General features: G+C 46.9%; 1 protein-coding gene across 2 annotated transcripts in view; it reads right to left on the bottom strand.

Moving 5' to 3' along the window:
- LOC142501072 (peptidyl-prolyl cis-trans isomerase F, mitochondrial-like) overlaps positions 1–11,414 on the bottom strand; it is a 67,741-nt gene extending 56,327 nt beyond the window's left edge. Inside the window, exon 1 of one of the 2 annotated variants that reach the window (XM_075610385.1) lies at positions 11,198–11,414. In XM_075610385.1, coding sequence (XP_075466500.1) covers positions 11,198–11,296 — 99 coding nt within the window. In that variant the 5' untranslated portion in view covers positions 11,297–11,414. The remainder of the gene's footprint in view (positions 1–11,197) is intronic. The other variant, XM_075610384.1, reaches the window with a different exon arrangement.
- Between the last annotated feature and the right edge of the window lie 9,966 nt (positions 11,415–21,380).

Raw genomic sequence — 21,380 nt, 5'->3', positions numbered from 1 at the left:
ACGAACGGCAGCGTCTTCGAAGAGTAGTGGAGAACATGGGCCATGGGTTTCCGGGGGAGCAGCGGCAGCGTCGTGGACGAGTAGGGGAGAAGATGGGCTGTGGATTTCCGGGAGAGCAGCGGCAGAGACGTCGAAGCGTAATCAAAGGAAGTGGCCTGCGGGTTCGATGGGTTGGCTGCCATTTGTTTTGCCTTGAGTGTACATCACCGAATTTCTCCTTGACATAATAAGGCTTACAGTACGTGTAATAAAACCCTTAGCCTTTGGAGTAAGCAGAAGGTTTTCTTTATTAGCCTTAGCCTTTCGCTTTGGACTTGGCTTGGAAATGGCTCCTGCCTTTCACTTTTTCTGCGTGACAGGCACGGCAGAGATGAGGACACCAACGGTAACTAACGCGTAAGTATATTTATATTACTATATAATATAGTATATCTATTATTGTTTATATTGCTGCATATAAATATAACTATATAGTATAGATCTATCTAACATTATGGTATTTCTGTTTATTTATACAGCTAAACCCCGTTATAACGCGGTCCTCGGGGTCCACCCCGAGACCACCGCATTAGTAACGGGGTCGCGCTAAATTTTTAAAAAAATGGCCGCCGCGCGCCTGATCGGGAGGGAGTTAATTAAATAAATAAATAAATAAAAGTTTTTAAAAAATGGCGGCGATTCATCCCTCCTCCCTCTCCCTCTCAGCCCCCTCCCTCCCTCTCAACTCCTCATCCACCCCCTCCCCCCCACCCCCGAGATATGCCCCCGCAGGGCAGTGCCCCTCTCTGGGTGCAGGAGGGTGGGTTACATGTCAGCCGCACGTTGTACTCACGGTCACAAGTACAACGCTGCAGAGGCTGCAAAATGGAGACGGAGCCCCCAGGAGGAAAGCTGGGACCGGAGCCAGATGCTGCTAGAAGCAAAGCATTCTGGGAGTGGCGGGGCTGCCTCTGTCCAGCCTCATCTGCCCCTCACAGGGAGGGGGGATCCCCCATAGAGACCTGCCCCCCTCACTCCCAGCCAGGGCACAGGGGTGACCCCAAAACAGAGACCTGCCCCCCTCCCTCTCCCTCCCAGCCCCCCTCCCTCTCAGCCCCCCTCCCTCTTCCTCTCAGCCTCCTGGTTTTGCGGTGCGTGGCAACGTGTGTCTGTGTCCTCCCAGCCAGATCTGCTGCTGCTGCTGCAAGAGGGAGGGGGGGTTTGGGCTGCTGACATGTGAGATCTGCTGACATGTGAGGGGGGGGGGGGCTGCTGACATGTGAGGGGGGGGTGGGCTGCTGACATGTGAGGGGGGTGGGTGGGCTGCTGACATGTGAGGGGGGGGTGGGCTGCTGACATGTGAGGGGGGGGTGGGCTGCTGACATGTGAGGGGGGGGTGGGCTGCTGACATGTGAGTGTATTGTGAGGGCTGTGCGCAGTGAGTGTGTGCAGTGTGTGTCAGTGTGAGCAGTGTGTGTCAGTGTGAGCAGTGTGTGTCAGTGTGAGCAGTGTGAGCAATGAGCAGTGTGTGCAGTGTGTGGCAGTGGGAGCAGTGTGTGTGCAGTGTGCAGTGTGAGCAATGAGCAGTGTGTGCAGTGTGAGCAATGAGCAGTGTGTGTCAGTGTGAGCAGTGTGTGCAGTGTGAGCAATGAGCAGTGTGTCAGTGTGTGCAGTGTGAGCAATGAGCAGTGTGTGTGCAGTGTGAGCAATGAGCAGTGTGTCAGTGTGTGCAGTGTGAGCAATGAGCAGTGTCAGTGTGTGCAGTGTGAGCAATGAGCAGTGTGTCAGTGTGTGAAGTAGTGTGAGCAATGAGCAGTGTGTGTGCAGTGTGAGCAATGAGCAGTGTGTCAGTGTGTACAGTGTGAGCAATGAGCAGTGTGTCAGTGTGTGCAGTGTGAGCAATGAGCAGTGTGTGTGCAGTGTGCAGTGTGTGTCAGTGTGAGCAGTGTGAGCAATGAGCAGTGTGTGTGCAGTGTGTCAGTGTGTGCAGTGTGAGCAATGAGCAGTGTGTGTGCAGTGTGCAGTGTGTGTGCAGTGTGTGTGCAGTGTGTCAGTGTGTGCAGTGTGTCAGTGTGTGCAATGAGTAGTGTGTGTGCAGTGTGTGTGCAGTGTGAGCAATGAGCAGTGTGTGTGCAGTGAGTGTGTGCAGCGTGTGCAGTGTGTGCAGTGTGCAAAAAAAAACTTTTTAATTTTTTTTTTTTTTTTTTTTTAACGGGAGCCACGGGAAAACCGCGTTATAACCGAATCGCGGTATAGCGAGGCGCGTTATAACGGGGTTTAGCTGTATTACTATGTAATATAGTATATCTATCTATTATTGTTTATATTGCTGCATATAAATATAACTATAGTATAGATCTATCTAACATTATGGTTATTTCTGTTTATTTATATTACTATGTAATATAGTATATCTATCTATTATTGTGTATATTGCTGCATCTATTATTGTTTACTGTAAATGATGTGCTGTACTTGTGGCCTACTGCACTGTAGCTTACCGGATTGTTGTTTTTCTGTACACTGTACTGTAGGGAGACAACTCTTCTGGTCGACAAATTAAGTGAACAGAATGATTTGAAGAGTGCCTTCCGGGTCAAATACACTCTGCTGCATTATCACAATCTCACTGTATCCGAGACCAGCACCGTCTTTCACCACACCAGCTCCCTCTGGAGCTCCGAGGTGGTGATCTGATCGGAGCTCCAGAGGGAGAGGGTGTGGTGAGAGACGGTGTGGGCTTTCGTCCAGGCCGCGTCACTTAGCTTTTATAAGCTACAAATGCTGTTTTAATTCTGAGACACTGTAAGTGTGCATTTTATAAGTTTGTTGATAAAAGGTTATTGCCGCCAGATCTGTGCTATGGGTGTTCTTCTCCTCTCGCTGAGGTACATCCCCTGAGTTACGGAGGCCAGTGATATTTCCTCATCTGCCTATTTGATCTCTATTGCCTGAAAACTTCTAACTTCTTGTGAGTAGGAATAACACAGGAGCCAAGTTGAATAGGAATTTTCCTAGCACTGTCGATACCACTGCACTTAGAGTATTTTTATGTTCTTTTCCCCTATGCTCCCCCTGGATCGTGTGATACAAGGAATGTGATTGAAACCAGAAAGCCATCCGCTCAAAGGAATGGCGTGGGAGAGCTGTATTGTAGATAAGAAGTTGAAATACTGCAGTGCAGTACATTATCCTGTGTGTGCGTGCGGGGGCGAGCGAGATAAGAGTGATACTGTTACAGTACACACCTATGCGTTTCAACAATGTTCAAATGAGACATACATGTGTAGCCAGGTCCCCTGTCGGTGCGGGCCGTGCGCGAGCACAGCGCGCCTCTCTCTTCAATGCGGCCCGTTGCTAGGGCCGCGGTCGCGTTGCTGCGGTCCCGGCGGCTCGGGGAGCAGGGCGCCGCCATTACGAGTGCTATTGCGCATGCGCCGGAGCCAGATAGTGCGGGAGGCCCACAGACAGCTCGCGCATGTGCTTTGATAGCGCGACGGCCTGGCCAATAGAAAGAGGGCTCTGGGAAGGGACTACATATCCCATGAGCCTAGGAGCGCCCCACGTGACCCCAGGGAGCCAATAGGGCTGCAGCATCTCCCTGCAGGGAGATTGATACATTTTCACGGGCTTGCAGCACGTTTGGCAGTTGATGACCGGAGCAGCTAGGGGAAGGAGGTAGGGTGCAGGAGTCAGTGACTCTCTGCACTAGGCCAGCAGCCCCCCAGGCCCCAGATAGCCCTGAGTCACAGTAGCTGAGTGTTGTAGGGACAGGCCCCAAGTTAGGGACCCTGCCCCTTATCAGTATCCAGAGAAAGTTAGGGACACAGCGGACACTGCGTTTCCATCTTGAGGTTTGAGCTCAGACCTCCGCTGCGGCTGCAACAGTCATCCAGGTGGGATCGCCCTCGATGGTGGTTCCGGTGTCTTCGCTCATCGGATCCTTTGTGAAGCCCGTTGCAGGCCCGAGCACTGGAGTGCTCGGCAGGTAATCCGTAACAACAAATGCACCAACAATCCTATTAGCTTTAATAGTGACAGCGCAGTCACACATATCTTCTCTCTCTAGACTGTGGGACATTGTGTGGGGTTACTGGACACGGGATGGGATCACCCGGTGTAAGGGGGATAGCGTCCTGCGAGACGCAGTAGTTAGTGTCGCCTCTAGGGAGGGACACCTGTTGATATTATATGCAAGTACGTTCTATGCTCGCAAGTAAAGTCATTGGTTGTATTATATGCTGTTGTGTGATCTATATATATATATATATTGTCCTGCGAGGATCACTCCCCCTCGGGTGGGAGCCATCGCAGGTGGAGGCGCTGCACCGAGTACGAGGTTACTCTTATTATTACTATTTGTGCCCCAGGCTCCCCGTGGCGGAGGCTTAGGCCCCCTGTGAGCCTAACAGGTAAAGCACCACACCTGGTAACACTAAGTTCCCCTCACACACATATTATATGCGATTGTATGGGGGAATACCCATTACATTTGGAGGCGCTGCTGAGATGTCTACCTGGGGTGCCCTATTCCATATCAAATTGTCCGATTTAAACGCCATCATGTCCGTGCCGTCAAAGCAAGACGTCCATGACTGGGACTTAGCGCGCCACGTGTCCCCAAGGCGCGTGGTTGCAGTGGCGGGAGTATCCAATGATACGGGCTTCTACACAGTACGCACCCAAGTACGGGATTGTCCGAGACTGGCCACTGCATGGATGATAGACTTTAAACTAGATGCTGACGGCCAGGGAACCACCTACCTCATGGCCACAGAATATGACATATGCTCAAAGACTGTTCCCCATGTATTAAACCTACCCGAGCCCTCCGCAGAGGACTGTCTCATGATCTATCCTGACACACAGGCTTCCGAAGAATTGTCCGCCCGTACTGGACCAATCATGAGCCACCGGGCCAACAGTACTCCTCTCGGGACAGGCCCCCCCAAGGCCTCCTTCACCCCGAGCGGCTTTGGGGGAGTCAGCAGCTGGGCGGGGAGTCCACCCACCACGCCTACTCCTGATAGACAGCCCGGCGGGCCCCCAATCATGCCTAGCATAGGAGCTGGAACCAGTAGTCAGCCCCATAGTGGCGATTTTTCCTTGAATATGATAGCCTCCCAAATAGTAGAAGCTGTCACCAGCTCGACCCAAGCCCAGTGCTACCGGAAACTAAAGGCCTTTTCTGGGATTCTGCCGACGCCTGCGGGAGAAGAAGGGATCGAGGCATGGAGGGACCATACGCTCCAAGCAATAGCGGAGTGGTCATGCTCTGAAGCCAGCAAAAGACAGAGGCTGGTCGAGTGCCTCCGAGGCCCAGCCGCCCGGCTGGTACGGATGCACCGTGATGTGGAAGGAGAAGTTACTGCATAGGAATTAGTGGAAATGCTCGCTCAGTCCTATACCTGAGAAGACGACGAGGATGAGCTAATGGCCCAGTTCAAAGCTCTTCACCAAAAAGAAGGAGAGGATTTATCTGCCTTCGTTTGCGACCTACAGCTGTCACTGGGGACCCTCCTGACCACAAATATCATTTCCGCCGCCGAAGCGGACCCATACCGACTCAAACAGCCACTCAAGGGGTCGTTGCCTGATCACAACATAGCTATAATGATGCGGGCCGCACCGATCGCTGTAGTACCCCCCAGCTACATGGAATTAATGGGTTACATCAAAGGACATGAAGTGCAGCGACATTTCCATGAATCCAAAAAGACCAAAGCTACCATCAAGGGTGACACCGCGGTTCCCTCTGCCCCAAAGGGTAAGAAATCTTCCACCCCGGAGGAGGAAGTGATTCATAAGTCGCCTGCCAGGGAAGGTTGTGCTCCCAAGAGGTCATCTTCCACGTACAAGGCTCGTCCTGAACGTCACGATGTAGTTTGCTATAACTGCGGGAAGAAGGGCCACTTCTCCAACGATTGTCCGGAGAGGGAGTACCCTCCGGATGAGAAACCTCCCAATAGAAGAAAGCCAGCCCGGTCAATGGTATGCCGAGTACAAACTGCCGAGTCTGACTCAGAACCCCCTCCTGGAACCACAGATGTCCCTGCTGATGCCGGTCCCGGTGATGACGCCTCCTCCAGGGAAGTTTACAGTCAAGTAGGCCCCGCGGCCATCGTACCTGTTGTACTGGAAGGGATCTATGCATCGGCGCTACTGGACACGGGATCACAAGTGACCATCATATACCGCAAGTTCTATGACCAGCACCTCAGACACTGCCCCCTGAGGACGGCCGATCATATGAAAGTAAGGGGGTTAAGTAATGAAGATTACCCCATCGATGGGATTGTAAGGGTTCAACTGGAAATACTCCAACTGAACACCGGCAAGAGACACCCCATGCATGTAGCGGCAATGGTATGCCCGTAGCCCCAAGACCAGTGCATGTATCCGATCATCTTGGGCACCAACACTGATATAGTGCAAGCTGTAATCCGAGCGTACCTGAAAGAGACTAACGAGTTGCCGCTAGCCAATTCTCTCCTAGATCCTGTCCTACGAGAGGAGTGCAACCGGGTATATGCCCTGGAGCGTCACGGGGATCTCTACAATCGCCAACACGGACTGACGACCATATTACCAGGGGGAGTGCAAAGGATGCCCGTTTGGTGCTGTTATCCCAAACGAGATGAGAGCGATCAGCTTTTCTCTCTGGAGAGTACCCTTGAGGATGAAGTTCAGAGAGGGTATAGGGTACTACCCGAAGTGAGGGAGTGGACGACTAAAATCCCTCTACGAACCCACGTGTACATGCAGAATCTCTCCCCCTTCCAGATGAAATTTGATGCCGACCAGAGTTTGGGTTGCATGTTCAGCCCTGTGGAAACAAAGACCCAGGTGTAGGCGGCGGCAGTGAATGAGCGGTTAGTCGATCTGGACTTCAAATTCCGCGAGTCGACGTTGCCCACCAAGTGGAAAGAACGGCTGACAACCCAGTTGAATAGACGACGGACTGTGTTCTCCACGAGTGAGATGGATGTGGGGTGCAGTCGCAGCGCCCAACATGCCATTCGACTGAGTGATGCCACCCCGTTCCGGGAATGCTCTCGTCGCATCGCCCCGCGGGATGTGGACGATGTGAGGAACGCCATACAGGACATGGAAACCGCTGGGATTTTGAAGGAGTCTCGGGGCCCTACGCGTCACCCATAGTGGTGGTGCGGAAAAAGAACGGATCCGTACGACTGTGTGTCGACTATCGAACTCTGAACAATCGTACGATACCAGATCAGTACAACCGTCCGCGCATTGAAGAGATCCTGAATGCTCAGAACGGAAGCCAATGGTTCAGCGTGCTCGATCTACGATCTGGGTACTATCAGGTACCTATGAATGCAGAGGATCAGGAGAAAACAGCCTTCGTCTGCCCCTTGGGTTCTACCAATTTACACGTATGCCCCAAGGTATATGTGGGGCCCCTGCTACCTTCCAACGACTGATGGAAAAGACTATCGGGGATATGAGCCCTCGGGAGTGTCTTGTATACCTGGACGACATCATTGTCTTCGGAAGAACTCTGGAGGAGCATGAAGAAAGGCTGCTTAAAGTAATAGACCGTCTTGGGAAGAAAGGGCTGAAATTGTCCCTAGACAAGTGCCGGTTTTGTCACACCTCGGTGACCTACGTGGGGCAAATCGTGTCGGCTCAAGGGATCGTCACTGACCCAGCCAAAGTAGAAGCGGTCGTGAACTGGCCGCGTCCCGAGAATGTCACAGAACTACGATCCTTCCTGGGGTTCTGTGGGTATTACCGTCGCTTCGTGGAAGGGTACTCTAGTAGAGCAAAACCCCTGAACAATCTGTTGAAGATATACCCCGAAGAGACCCAAAGGAAGACCGTATCGGCTCGCCAACCGTTTGGTGATAAATGGACGTCTGAGTGTGAACAGGCCTTCCTGATATTGAAGAAATGTCTGACCGAAGCGCCGGTGCTTGTGTATGCGGATCCCAAACAACCATACGTTCTGCATGTGGATGCCAGTCTCAATGGACTGGGTGCCGTCCTGCAGCCCGAGGGCCTTCGGCCTGTCGCCTACATCAGTCGCAGTCTGACACCCAGTGAACAGAGGTACCCCGTCAACAAGTTGGAGTTCCTGGCTCTCAAGTGGGCGATCACCGAGAAGCTCCACGATTACCTTTACGGGGTGACGTTTGAGGTAAGGACGGATAACAATCCCCTCACGTACAATGCAACTACAACCAACATCACTGCGAAATGCTCAAAGAACTAGATTGATCATCACTAGAGTCTAGGCGCAAAGTTCACCTTTCCTGTCTTGCCTTCAAATTCTTTATGGGCAAGCTACCCAGCTACCTGAACAAGCTCCTCACCCCTACCACATGCAGCACTTATCACCTGAAATCAGACTCCAAAAGACTGTTCATGGTCCCAAGGCTCAACAAAGTATCCGGCCGGTCCTCCTTTTCTTACCGTGCACCCCAAAACTTTAACAACCTACCAGAGACTCTCACATCCACCACCAGTTTTAAGTCCTTTCAAATCTAAGGCTGTCTCACATTTTAATCTGGTCTGTAACTGTTTCATACTGAACGCCCATAATATATATATTTTCTTTAACTGGGCATGCAATGTCTTGTATATAATGTATACCCTGTTCATTTATGCAACTGTATTTGTAACAATGTCTTAACTCTATGCCCAGGACATACTTGAAAACGAGAGGTTACTCAATGTATTACTTCCTGGTAAAATATTTTATAAATAAATAATAAATAAATATATCCAAACAAGTGGTACCATCCACGCGGGACCCACCCAACTTGAGGCGGAGGCTTCGCAGATTGCAGTACTGGATCCGTGGATCCCATCATCCGCAAGACCAAGCCAGCGCGCCCAGGTGTGGACACACCCGGCAGGTACCGTCTTCAAAAGTGCACCAACTCCCACAGTATAGTGGCAGTGCTGACCACATAGAGGTTGGGGCTATAACCTTGGAGACACTTAGGTGGTAGAGTGACCAAAGGCCTCATAAGGAACTGTGGGGACTGTGTACAGAGTGGAATCATTGGTGGGGATTGGTTACAGCCATGCATGGCAAGTGGGTAGCTGTAACCAGTAGCCATCATATATAAGTTGCTATCAGTAAACTGTTATTCTGTGTTAGTAAAAGAGAAAAAAAACACAAGGCGCACCAAGATGAGAGATGTAAATTGTATTACCAAAAAATAAAATAGTAAAAACTTACATATAAAATTTCTTTAATAATCCCCGATTCTGCCGTTTATCACAGGAGTAGGGCATCGCATAGGGAATTGATGGGCAGTCTCAGTCCTGGGAGATCAGTCCCGCGCGCTGCGGCTGTCTCCGTTGTGTCTCCTATCCTCCACGTGTAATAGCGTGGTGAGGAGTGTAGCGCGCATGCGCAGGAACCGGAGCCCTCTATAGGTGTCCTTAGGATGCCTGTCCATTTGTGATAACTAGAAACGATCGGGAACGGGCAAAAATGATACACTTGAAAGTGTACTGGTGGTGAATATTGAAACCGCCAGCCACAATAGTCGCAACGCTTTTCGTTTACCAAAGTAAACTTCTTCAGGCTTACATCTCTCATCTTGGTGCGCCTTGTGTTTTTTTTCTCTTTTACTGACATTGGTATCGCCGTCGGAGTCTTCCAGTGGAAACCACATTTGGAGGTGGGGGAGACACCTCAAAACACGAGAGCAGCAAAAGAACAGAGAGGGATCAACATTCCAGGTTTAAAGAGCCAGAGCGCGGACTGAACTTTTCATCACTGTTATTCTGTGTTACCCTGTGTGTTCATTGTGTGATTGTATGCCTATATATGTATATGGGTCCTGTAACGGGCAAATCCACATAGTAGGATACTCTACAGGTGGAGGCGCTGATGGAGATTGTTCCAGAGTACACCCGAGGCTCCCTGCAGCAGAGGCTCAGACCTCCTGGGAGCCACAGGTATTGCACCACATGTACACCGTAGACACATATCTCAGAGGGTGGGGATACATGTGCTACATAAATATCTAAATTCCCTCATAACTTTCACATGTGAATCACATCAAAACATGCAGGTGCTCCTGGCGGGCGTGACAAGACTAAGCATGACCGTTTTACCTCTAAACCAGAGTGATAAATGAATATCTGTCCCCCAGTAACTGCTAAACCTGACGTGTCTAATCATTATATGCCACTCAGTGACACAGATACACACATGTAATTCTTAGCATGTTCCACAGATGACATCACATGATATTCTATTTTTAATATAGTCACTCTTATGTTGAATACTTTCTTAGCCATGCCTCCTGAATCCTCCAGAGAATGTCTTCGAAGTCAGCTCTAAAAAGATCAAGTTTATAAAGTTGTCACAAAGGCAAATTTTATACCCATCTCTGGCCAGACAACTGTCCTTTTCTCAAGACTCTATCAGCAACATTCAACCCATCTGGTACATTCAGTGGGCCATACAGGATAGCAGAAAAATAACAGTAAAAAACAACGTGAAACATTGTAGTTTATTTGATGCCACGCATTGCATCCTCACTCAGGAGTTAGGTTACCTTAACACAGAAAAGTAACTAGGGTATTTTTGGAGGCATCTGCATCACATCACCAGGGAAAAGTCTCAGAACCAGGATAGTTAGACACTCAGGGAGTTAGGTTATCAAGCACTGTTATCCCGAGACAGTGAGCAATAAGGTACTCAGGGCGTTTGGTTACCATGTGTCAATAGTTTATGGAGAAAAAGACAGGGGTGCCCAATGCTACATCCAATTGACAAAACATATAAAGTAATAAGTATAAAGTTTGAATACTTCAATAATAATAATATTTACTTGGTTATTTAGTTAAACCCTTTGGCCAAAGCGTCATAAGCCTGCATACCACATCAAGGTATAACCAATAATGCAGGTCCTACACTACACTGTGAACCCTTCCCTTTACCTCTGTATGAGGTGAAAGAATCATAGTAGATCCTGTTCTTTGCAGCAGAGTGAAAAGACCTCCCAAGTTAAAAAGGTGAGGAGTGAGCTCTGGGGGGAGGTACAGGTCCCTTTGAGGTGATAGTGATGGTATCCCAACTCCGTAGGTGCATTGTTGCAATGACATAAGTAAAATGAAAGACCCCAGCAGCAGATAATGTCCCGGATCTCCTGGACAGACCCCATTCTACTCCCACCCACCCTGATACCCCCAGTAACTGCCCTGGCCCCAGGGGGCAGCTACTCACCTTGAAAGTAATGCGCTCCAGTGGCTCGCCGTTCGCCACTATGTCCATGTAAACCACGGGGTTATTATTGGAGCTGGAGGTTGTGGTTACTGAAAGCATGGTGAGAAGTGTGCGGATCCACTGAACCTGTCCGGTCTATATATACAGTGTGTGTGCAGCGCCACCCGCGTATGTGCAAAACAAAGCTTTCCTTAATGCTGAAACTGTAATTTCTTTGTTTAACTGGGCCCCTTGTCTTATCTAATAACCCCCCCTTGTAGCGTCAGAGACAGAGAGATGTACCGGCTATCGGCCTTGAGAAAGATGAGGTAGCTTAGCACAAGAGTTTTCTTTTTGTTAATCTGCTTAAATACATTGCAAAATGTATAACCAAGTAACTGCAAGAAAAACAAGATAAAGAAAAGTAAGATGTCCAACAAAGTAATAACTGCTGACATTGTGATATTAAATATGCCCACCGCGCCTTCTGGTATAAGATTGCTTGCTTAGAGCCTATAGTGCAGTTCATTTATGTTCGATCTGACACATGTCGGGATTTTTATGTGAATGTAACTCTTGCAAGCAGCTGCTGCAATAAAGATTTCCAACAGATTGTTTTTGCTTAAAAACAATAAGTGTGGGACTGAGTTTTTCCACGACGCTAGCAACATACCCTACTATGTTATGTGGCCCTTACAGTAAAAGGGAGAAGTGTTCAGTTTTTGCTGCTGCTGCTGCTGCTGCTGCTGCTGCTGCTGCTTGTTGTAATAACCGTATGAGACTAAGGGCCTCATGCAGTAAACTCCGATAGAAAAATCACCACGATTTTTAAATATCCTTTTTTGGCAGCTTTGCTATCACGGTATGCAGAAAGCCCCGAATACCTGTGATAGCAACATTTGATAAAATGACGAGTAGCCGGCGACGAGATGGTCGCCTCTCTGACAAGGGCTCACCTGGCGAGTTCTATCTGCTGCAGAGAGAGCTGTTTGTCCCTGCTTGCCGAGATACAGGCCCCGTTATTGGGTGCTGGTATCTCCTATGCATGGAAATGTCCCGGCCACATGACGCGGGACATTTCCATGCATAGGAGATACCGGCACCCCATAACAGGGCTTGTATCTCGGGAAGCAGGGGGTCCCCGGACCTCAAATCAACAAGGTGCTACTCCGGAGACCCCCTGCTCATCTACACTAGTCATAACATTTAAATTAAAAAATGTAGTAAGCACCAATACACAACCCACCCCCAACATTATAAAAAATAAAATAAACAGGAAAAATACCCCCAGGCCGACGAGGATCCCCGGGTCGTACTCGCGGTGTTTGTGGGCCCCACAGTGTACCTGTGTGGTTCCCACGGGTGTCCGGGGGCCATCGGGTGGTCCCCGTGAGTGTCCGTGGGTCTCCCGGTGGTCTCCATGGCTGTCCGTGGGCCCCAACAGGGTCCATGGGTTTTCCCCGAGGGTGTCTCGAGGTCCCCGGGTCATCCCCACGGGTGTCCACCACAGGTATCCAGGGCCCCACCGGGGTCCCAGGGTCCTCCCCGCAGGTGTCCATGGGTCCTCAGGTGGTCCCGTGGGCGTCCGTGGGTCCTCGGGTGGTCCCAGTGAGTCCCCGCTGGCCTGCGGTACTATTCCTGTATTTAAAAAAAATAAACATGGCCTACATTTCAATAAATACACCCCCCCAAACACATACAGTACAGTAATGGGCAAAATAACTATTATCCAGATATGGATTATAGGTTATTTGCCCATTATTAAACTCCACATTAGCTAGGAAGCATAAATAAAGTAAATAAAAACTGTTCTACTTACCCCTGCCAATGTTAAGGGCGTCCTTGTCAGCATACTGCAGAGCCATGTGCTCCGTTGCCAGAAAGAATACATAAAAAAATACAATCCAATGGCCCCTAGCCCTTTAATCACCTTAGAGGTTATTAACCGTTATAGTAATTAAGTAATTAAGGGGTTAACCCACCCTTCCACGCTACCCACCCAGGAGGCCTAAACACCCACCCCGGACCCACTAAACAGTACAACAAGCACCTAAAACCCCCACAAACACAAATTACAAGCACTAGCCAGCAAGTCAATAAAGCCATTAACCAATCAATTAAATAAATAAAACCACTGACAAATCAATTAAATCCCACCACTAGCCATTCAATTAAATAAATCACACCCCTAGCCCAAAAAATAAATGTAATAGCTAAAAGAACTAACCAACACAACAATTAATTCATACAACTACTAGACAACACCAATTTAAACCAGTAGCCAACAAAATACATCATTAAATAGGTCTACTACAACCAATCAGATTGGGGTTATAGTTCTCACAATCTGATTGGCTAAAGAACCATGTGAGGGCAGCCATTTTGGGTTTGGTGACATCATGTTAAAGGGAAATGAAGCACAGCCATTCTGATTGGCTGGCTTCAGTCCCTTTACATAACGTCACCATAAAAAAATAAAGGCACATGGTTTTCAGAGCCAATCACATGTCGTGAGAACCATTTGCCGCCCAAATGTGACGCCACAGGCTATATTTACCTCCTGAAGAAGCGTCAAATTACGCAAAACGCGTAGAAGTGACGCCATCACGCATCGAGGAGCGGACGTGACGACGGGTGCTCGGTCGATTGCGGTGGTTTTCCCCTGACTTGGCATGAAAGCTGGTCCCTGTTTCAACCACATGTAAGCTAATAACAACTAGCTATTTCCCAGGACTTTTTCCATCACTAGATCTATGGGCTTTTGTTGCAGGGATCCTCATTAGTGCCTTGTCATTGTGGAATTGTGGGTTCATGTGAATCCTTTTTACTGTATGTATTTTCTTATTATGTAGTTTTATTTTAATTGGTATAAAGACAATTATTATTATTATTATTTTTACTAACTGTGTATTTCCTTTTTGCGCTTTCTTTTTGTTTGCATATTTAAGGCCGTGATGGCTCATTTGAGTTCAAGAAGCCAACGTGTCAATATCGGGGATTTAACATGGGGTTATTGGATTGACAGATGAAGACAGAAGAAGATGATGGAAGATTAAAGAAAGAAGAATTTTGTTACATGGCCAGGATCTTCACGGTGGATGGCGTTGGATTGTGTTTCGTGACGTCACCCGACGAGAGTTTCCTGATTCACCGGGATTAGGAGTGCCAACGCTTCTAAACGTAAGATAAATATTGAATGTATGGACTTTTATTTTTACAGGTTTTTTCATTGGATAATTTCTTTTTTTTGTGTTTTTCATTGCCCATTGAATGCTAATGTATTAATCTGTGCCTGTTTAGGGAGCCAATGCATTTTTTGGCAAATGCATTTCTTCTATTGACTGTTATATTTTCCATGTATTTTTATTGTTTAGATTCAATAGTTTTGAATTGAGATGGCTTGAATTATTTTTTTCAGATTGTTTTGCATTTTTATTTAATGATGTATTTTGTTGGCTACTGGTTGAAATTGGTGTTGTTAATTATATTAATTAATTGTAGTGTTGGTTAGTTCTTTTAACTATTACATTTATTTTTTGAGCTAATGGTGTGATTTATTTAATTGATTGGCAAGTGGTGCGATTTATTTAATTGATTTGTTAGTGGTTTTATTTATTTAATTGATTGGTTAGTGGTTTTATTTAGGTAATTGATTGGTTGGCTAGTGCTTGTAATTTGTGTTTTGGGGGGTTTAGGTGCTTGTTGTATAGGTTTTAATCTTGTGTATTTTTGACATTCATGCTTTGGTATTAGAGTGACCATTGACTGCTATAGTAGCCTATCATGCCCATATTATATGGTTATGATGTACTACTATGGCAATCAGTGGGTATAGTGGGTCCGGGGTGGGTGGTTAGGCCTTCCGGGTGGGTAGCATGGCAGGGTGGGTTAACCTCTTCATTATTATAGCAGTTGATAACCGCTAAGGTGATTAAGTGGCATGGGGCCATTAGATTGTATTTTTTATGTATTCTTTCCGGCAACAGAGGACATGGCCCTGCAGTATGCTGACGAGGATGCCCTTCACATTGGCAGGGGTAAGTAGAACGGTTTTTATTTACTTTATTTATGCTGCTTTGCTAAAGTTGTGTTTAATAATTGCCAATTATCTCCTGGTCAGAAAGCGTATCACACAGCAGATGCTAATGCCAATTATTGACTATGGAGACATAGTATATGGCTCGGCACCTCAAACCCACCTTAGCAAAGTTGACACCCTCTAGAATTCAATTTGTCATTTTGTTCTCCAATGCAACTACAACACACATCACTGCGAAATGCTCAAAGAACTAGATTGGTCATCACTAGAGTCTAGGCGCAAAGTTCACCTTTCCTGTCTTGCCTTTAAATTCTTCATGGGCACTACCCAGCTATCTGAACAAGCTCCTCACCCCTACCACATGCAGCACCTATCACCTGAGATCAGACTCCAAAAGACTGTTCATGGTCCCAAGGCTCAACAAAGTATCCTCCTTCTCCTACCGTGCACCCCAAAACTGGAACAACCTACCAGAGACTCTCACATCCACCACCAGTTTAAGTTCTTTAAGTTCTTTCAAATCTAAGGCTGTCACACATTTTAATCTGGTCTGTAACTGTTTCATACGCTCATAATATATACTTTCTCTAACTGTGCACGCAATGTCTTGTATATAATGTATACCCTGTTCATTTATGTAACTGTATTTGTAACCATGTATTAGTTGTCTTACTCTGTGCCCAGGACATACGACATGTGTGAAAACGAGAGGTAACTCTCAATGTATTACTTCCTGGTAAAATATTTTATAAATAAATAAATAAATTATCCATATCTGGATAATAGTTATTTTTGCCCATAACTGTATGTGTTTAGGGGGAGGGGGAGGTGCATTTATTCAAATGTAGGCCATGTTTATTTATTTTTTAAATACAGGAATGGTACCGCAGGCCAGCGGGGACCACCCGAGGACCCACGGACGCCCACGGGGACCACCCGAGGACGCCTAAGGGGACCACTTGAGGACCCATGGACACCTGCAGGGAAGACCTGGGACCCCAGACAGCCATGGGAACCACCTGAGGGCCCCCAAACACCCATGTGGACAATCCAGGGACCCCCAAACACCCATGGGGACCACGCATGGACCCTGTTGGTGCCCACAGACACCCGCGGGGACCACCTGGAGACCCACAGGGACCACCTGAGGGCCCCCAGACAACTGTGGGAACCACCCGTGGGTGACCTGTGGGGCCCATGGACAACCACAAGTTCCACCCGGGGACCCACGCCGGGCTGGGGTATTAATCCTGTGTCTAAAAAAATAAATTATGGTTTTATGTGCAGGCACAGGGGGTGTGTGGGTTGTGTATTGGTGTTTATTAAATATTGTTATGGTTATTGGGGGCCTAGGAAGTGGGAAGTAGGGCTGTTGTGTGTATTTTTGTTTATTGTGGGTAGCGGGGGTGAGTGAAGGGGGTAGTAGCCCCAAGGATGTACAGTTAGGTCTGGAAATAATTGGACACTGATACAAGTTTTGAAATTCAAGGTAACAGTTAAATAATGAATATGGGCTTAAAGTGCAGTCTATCAGCTTCAATTTGAGGGTATTCACATCCAAATTGGAGGAAGGGTTTAGGAATTAAATCTCTTTAATATGTAGCCCCCTCTTTTTCAAGGGACCAAAAGTAATTGGACAATTGACTCAAAAGCTGTTTCATGGACAGGTGTGGGCTATTCCTTTGTTATTTCATCATCCATTAAGCAGGTACAAGGTCTGGAGTTGATTCCAGGTGTGGTATTCGCATTTGGAAGCTGTTTTATCACAGAGCCGAGATCTTAGTCTCATACGGTTATTACAACAAACAGCAGCAGCAAAACCCGAGACACTAAACCTTTCATGCAATATTTTTGTTCAACCCCTTGAATTAAAGCTGAAAGTCTGCATTTCTATTGCATCTCGGTTGTTTCATTTCAAATCCATTGTGGTGGTGTACAGAGCCAAAATTATGAAACTTGTGTCAGTGTCCAATTATTTCCGGACCTAACCGTATGTTTAGGCCTACTGGGTGGGAAGCAGGAGGGGTTAACCCCTTCATTACCTTAGCTGTATTAACCGCTAAAGTATTGAAGGGGTTAAGTCCATCCGTAACCCCCGCAAGGCCTAAACACACACCAAGGGCCAAATACCACCTTCGCCCACCCCCGCTAACCACAATAAGCATGGCACAGGTGGTTAACCCCTTCATTGCCTTAGCGGTTAGCCGCTAAGGTAATGAAGTTGCCTGTAAATGCATTTTTCATGCATCAGATTCATGCCGGGGGGCTCCGGTGCTGATATTAATGGGTATCTGCTCCGGAGTCTCCATGCATTTTTTTTTAAGTGCCATCTCGCCGCTTATCAGCAGCTTCTCACCACCTTCTTGCCAACTTCTTGTGGCTGTACAATTTGGAGAGGAAATCTCAATTCTAGAGCAGCGATCAGCCGCGATAAGCTGATCAGGGCCTAGAATTGAGCGAGTTTGAGAAACTCCGATAAGCGACGATAAGTGGCTTATCGCCGGGCGTCTGGCGATATTTTTTTCTCGGCAAAAAAAACAGCGATTTTGCCTCTTATCGACGGTTTATCGGGGTTTACTGAATCGCTGTATGCTTTTTTGGCGATAAGCTGGCGATTAATGGCTTATCGCTGCTTATAGCATGAGGTCCTAAGATTTCGGCTCTGTGATAAAATCATATAGCAGGGGTGGCCAACTCCAGTCCTCAAGGGCCACCAACAGGTCAGGTTTTCAGGATACCCCTGCTTCAGCACAGGTGGCTCATGTACAAGGATACGTTTATACAGCCAGAAAGGATTTTTTTTTTGTTTCAATTTTTGTATTGTTTTTTGAGAGAATGACATCATATAACAAGTTTTAACATACATCTGTTACAACTTCACGTTTTACAAAAAGAAGAAATATTAAACATTATATTACAACATAAATAATACTCTTGTTGTCTTCTTTTCTTATATATTAACTTTCATCTGTTGTAGTCTACAAAACTTTTATTATTTTTAAAATTTTAACAACCTATTGGGGAAGCAGCCGCCAGAAAGGATTTTAGTTTTACGTTTCTTCTCTACAAAGCTGCATGAAAGCCGAACCATCCCGAATGCCCTAATAATGCAAATACTCTGTGCAAAAACACAAGGACCCCAAGGGGACCTGTAATATGGGGTGCTATTGTGAAAGATTTGGGGCCAAATCAACACAGAGTTAAGACTTCGCACGGGCAATGGGGTCGCCGACAAATAAGCATAAAAGCCAATGACTTTCGTTTTTATAAGCGCACAGCGCTACACGTTCTCTGCTGGTGATGGGAGCGCAGCGGGACCGTGCATCCAATACTAAGCGTATGCAGAATGTTACCTGCAATTCAGAAAGCATTTAAACGTGTTAATAGTATTGAAGAATAATACTGTCACATTATTTATATGCATAGCTATAACCAGGCTTTTGTTTTCCATAACTATAAGAAGAGTCATGCTTTGTGTTTCATAGTGTTATGGGTTAAGTGTGCGTGTGCGTGTGCGTGTGCGTGTGCGTGTGCGTGCGCGTGCGTGTGTGTGTGTGTGTGTGTGCGTGTGTGTGTGTAAAACACATTTTTCCCTTCGAATTTTCCTTAATGCTGGAACTGCAATTTCTTTGTTTAGCTGGGCCCCTCGTCTTATCTTTTAACCCCCTCTTGTAGCGTCAGAGACAGAGAGATGTACCGGCTATCGGCCTTGAGAAAGATGAGGTAGCTTAGCACAAGAGTTTTCTTTTTGCTTAATCTGCTAAAATATATTGCAAAATGTATAACCAAGTAACTGCAAGAAAAACAAGATAAAGAAAAGTAAGATGTCCAATGAAGTCATAAGTGCTGACAGTGTGATATTAAATATGCCCGCCGCGCCTTCTGGTATAAGATTGCTTGCTTATAGCCTATAGAGCAGTTAATTTATGTTCGATCTGACACATGTCATGATTTGTATGTAAATGTAACTCTTGCAAGCAGCTGTTCCAATAAAGATTTCCAACAGATTGTTTTTGCCTAAAAAGAATAAGTGTGGGACTGAGTTTTTCCACGACACTAACAACATACCCTACTATTTTATGGGGCACTTACAGTAAAAGGGAGAAGTGTTCGGGTTTTGCTGCTGCTGTTTGTTGTAATAACCGTATGAGACTAAGATCTTGGCTCTGTGATAAAACCATACAGCACGAATGGCAACTCCAGTCCTGAAGGGCCACCAACAGGTCAGTGTAACGAGAGCTCGCCACAAATAAGACAGGAACGCGAGGCCTAGGTGGGAATTGGTAAACACTGGCGCGGAGCTGAGCGGCCATATCCGGTGTGCAGGTTCGTAGTCGTGTTGCCGTGTCAGGGTAGGAGAAGTCGGTATACTCGCCGTGGTCGAGGGTAGGAGATTGGAGGATAATAGGTGAATATCCGTGGTCACGGTTCAGGTGAGACTGCAAGGCAAAACAGGCAAGGCAAAGCACGGCAGGACAAAGAATAACAGAGTGCTTGCGACCAGCACAACGTCACAAGAAACCAACTGTTATGCTCAGCCAATTTGCATAGGCAAAGGCTGAGCTTATAAAGGATGAATAGCCATTGGCAACACGGCTGCATGACAGATGCTGAAAGTGAAACCAGAGTCCTATTTAGATGCTGCGCAGTGTGCACACAGCAGGTTCTAATGAGGTATAGTTGCAGCAAGTCTGAATCTCTGGAGCGGAGACTTCGCCCGATCTTCACAGTACCCTCTCCTTCAGGAGCGACCTCCGGACGCTCCAGGGATGGTTTTGAGGGGTGTCTCTGGTGGAGTGTCCAAACCAGTCGAGGGGCGTGAAGTCGATCCCTAGAGATCCAGGAACGTTCCTCAGGGCCAAAGCCCTTCCAATGGACTAGGTATTGGATTGTGCCTCTGGATACCCTGGAATCCAGGATCGCCTGAACTTCGAACTCCTGTTGTCCCTCAACTAGGATAGGTTACGGAGGAGACACAGGAACAGGAGTCTTGGTATCCTGTACAAAGGGTTTAGTAGGGACACATGGAATACAGATGGACTCTTCATGAAGGCTGGAAGGCGTAGCCAGTATGCCACCGGATTGACCCTCTCGATGAAAGGGCCAATAAATCTGGGAGATAGCTTTGCCGTAGGTGCCTTTCTGTATTGGTCCTTGTCAGGTAGTTGAGAAATACCTGTGGCAGCAGTTGGTAACGTCTATGGCATGACTTGTCTGGGACTCTTCAATTGCTGGCTACTGAAGGTAGCCAAGTGCCTGCTGCTCCTGGCGGCGATGTAGCACGGTGATGCTGCTGCAGTTTGGTGAGACAAGAAAATGTGTATTTACAGGCGGCAGCCGCGTCAGGTGGTATGTAGCCAGCCAATGACAGCAAAGTTATATGAATACACAGTTCCCAGGCCTGCACGTGTCCCTGACAGTGTCACACCTCAGTGAATATTACTTGGTTTGAGAAGCAGCATTATCGTCACTTGACTAATCAATATATATATATATATATATATGAAAACTTTTAATTTAAGCTTTTTTTTTTTTTTTAAATCTCTATATTTGTATTTTCACAGAAATATCCATTTTAACAGATAGCAGATACATTTTCATCTATAATTAGCTCTTAACACAGATTAATAATACTGTGATGTACATTTAGAGCTAGCACATTATAATAGAGGGATACATTTTAATAACAGGAAGCATATAACATAGGAACTCACAAACATGTAAACCAGGGAAAGGGGTAGGAGTAAGAAAGGTGGGGGGTTTGGGGAGGGTGATGTCACCACATATTATAAACATCTCATTTTCAATACAACATATTAATATATTTATGCATCATATTCTTATTCTCACCACTTCTAACATTTAATTTGGGGAAGGGGCCCAAAAGTCTGCTCTGTCTTTCCGCCCTTACACATATAGCCCTGTTATAGAAAGGGATCCCAAACTCTCCGGAATTTAATCATGAAGTCCTCTAGATAGCTCGTTAGATTCTCCATCATCATAACATTGGAAATTTGTTCCCTAACTTTTCTGTATGTGGGTGGATTCGTCTGCCTCCAGCACCTGGCAACTAGACATCTGGCTGCACTAATAATGTGTCCTATTAATTTGGAGTCGGTTTCATTCACACCCTCTAATGGTTTGCCTAATAGTAGAAACCATGGG

Source organism: Ascaphus truei, chromosome 8 (assembly GCF_040206685.1).
Source record: "Ascaphus truei isolate aAscTru1 chromosome 8, aAscTru1.hap1, whole genome shotgun sequence".
NCBI lineage: Eukaryota > Metazoa > Chordata > Amphibia > Anura > Ascaphidae > Ascaphus > Ascaphus truei.
This window is presented reverse-complemented; position numbering and strand designations above follow the sequence as displayed.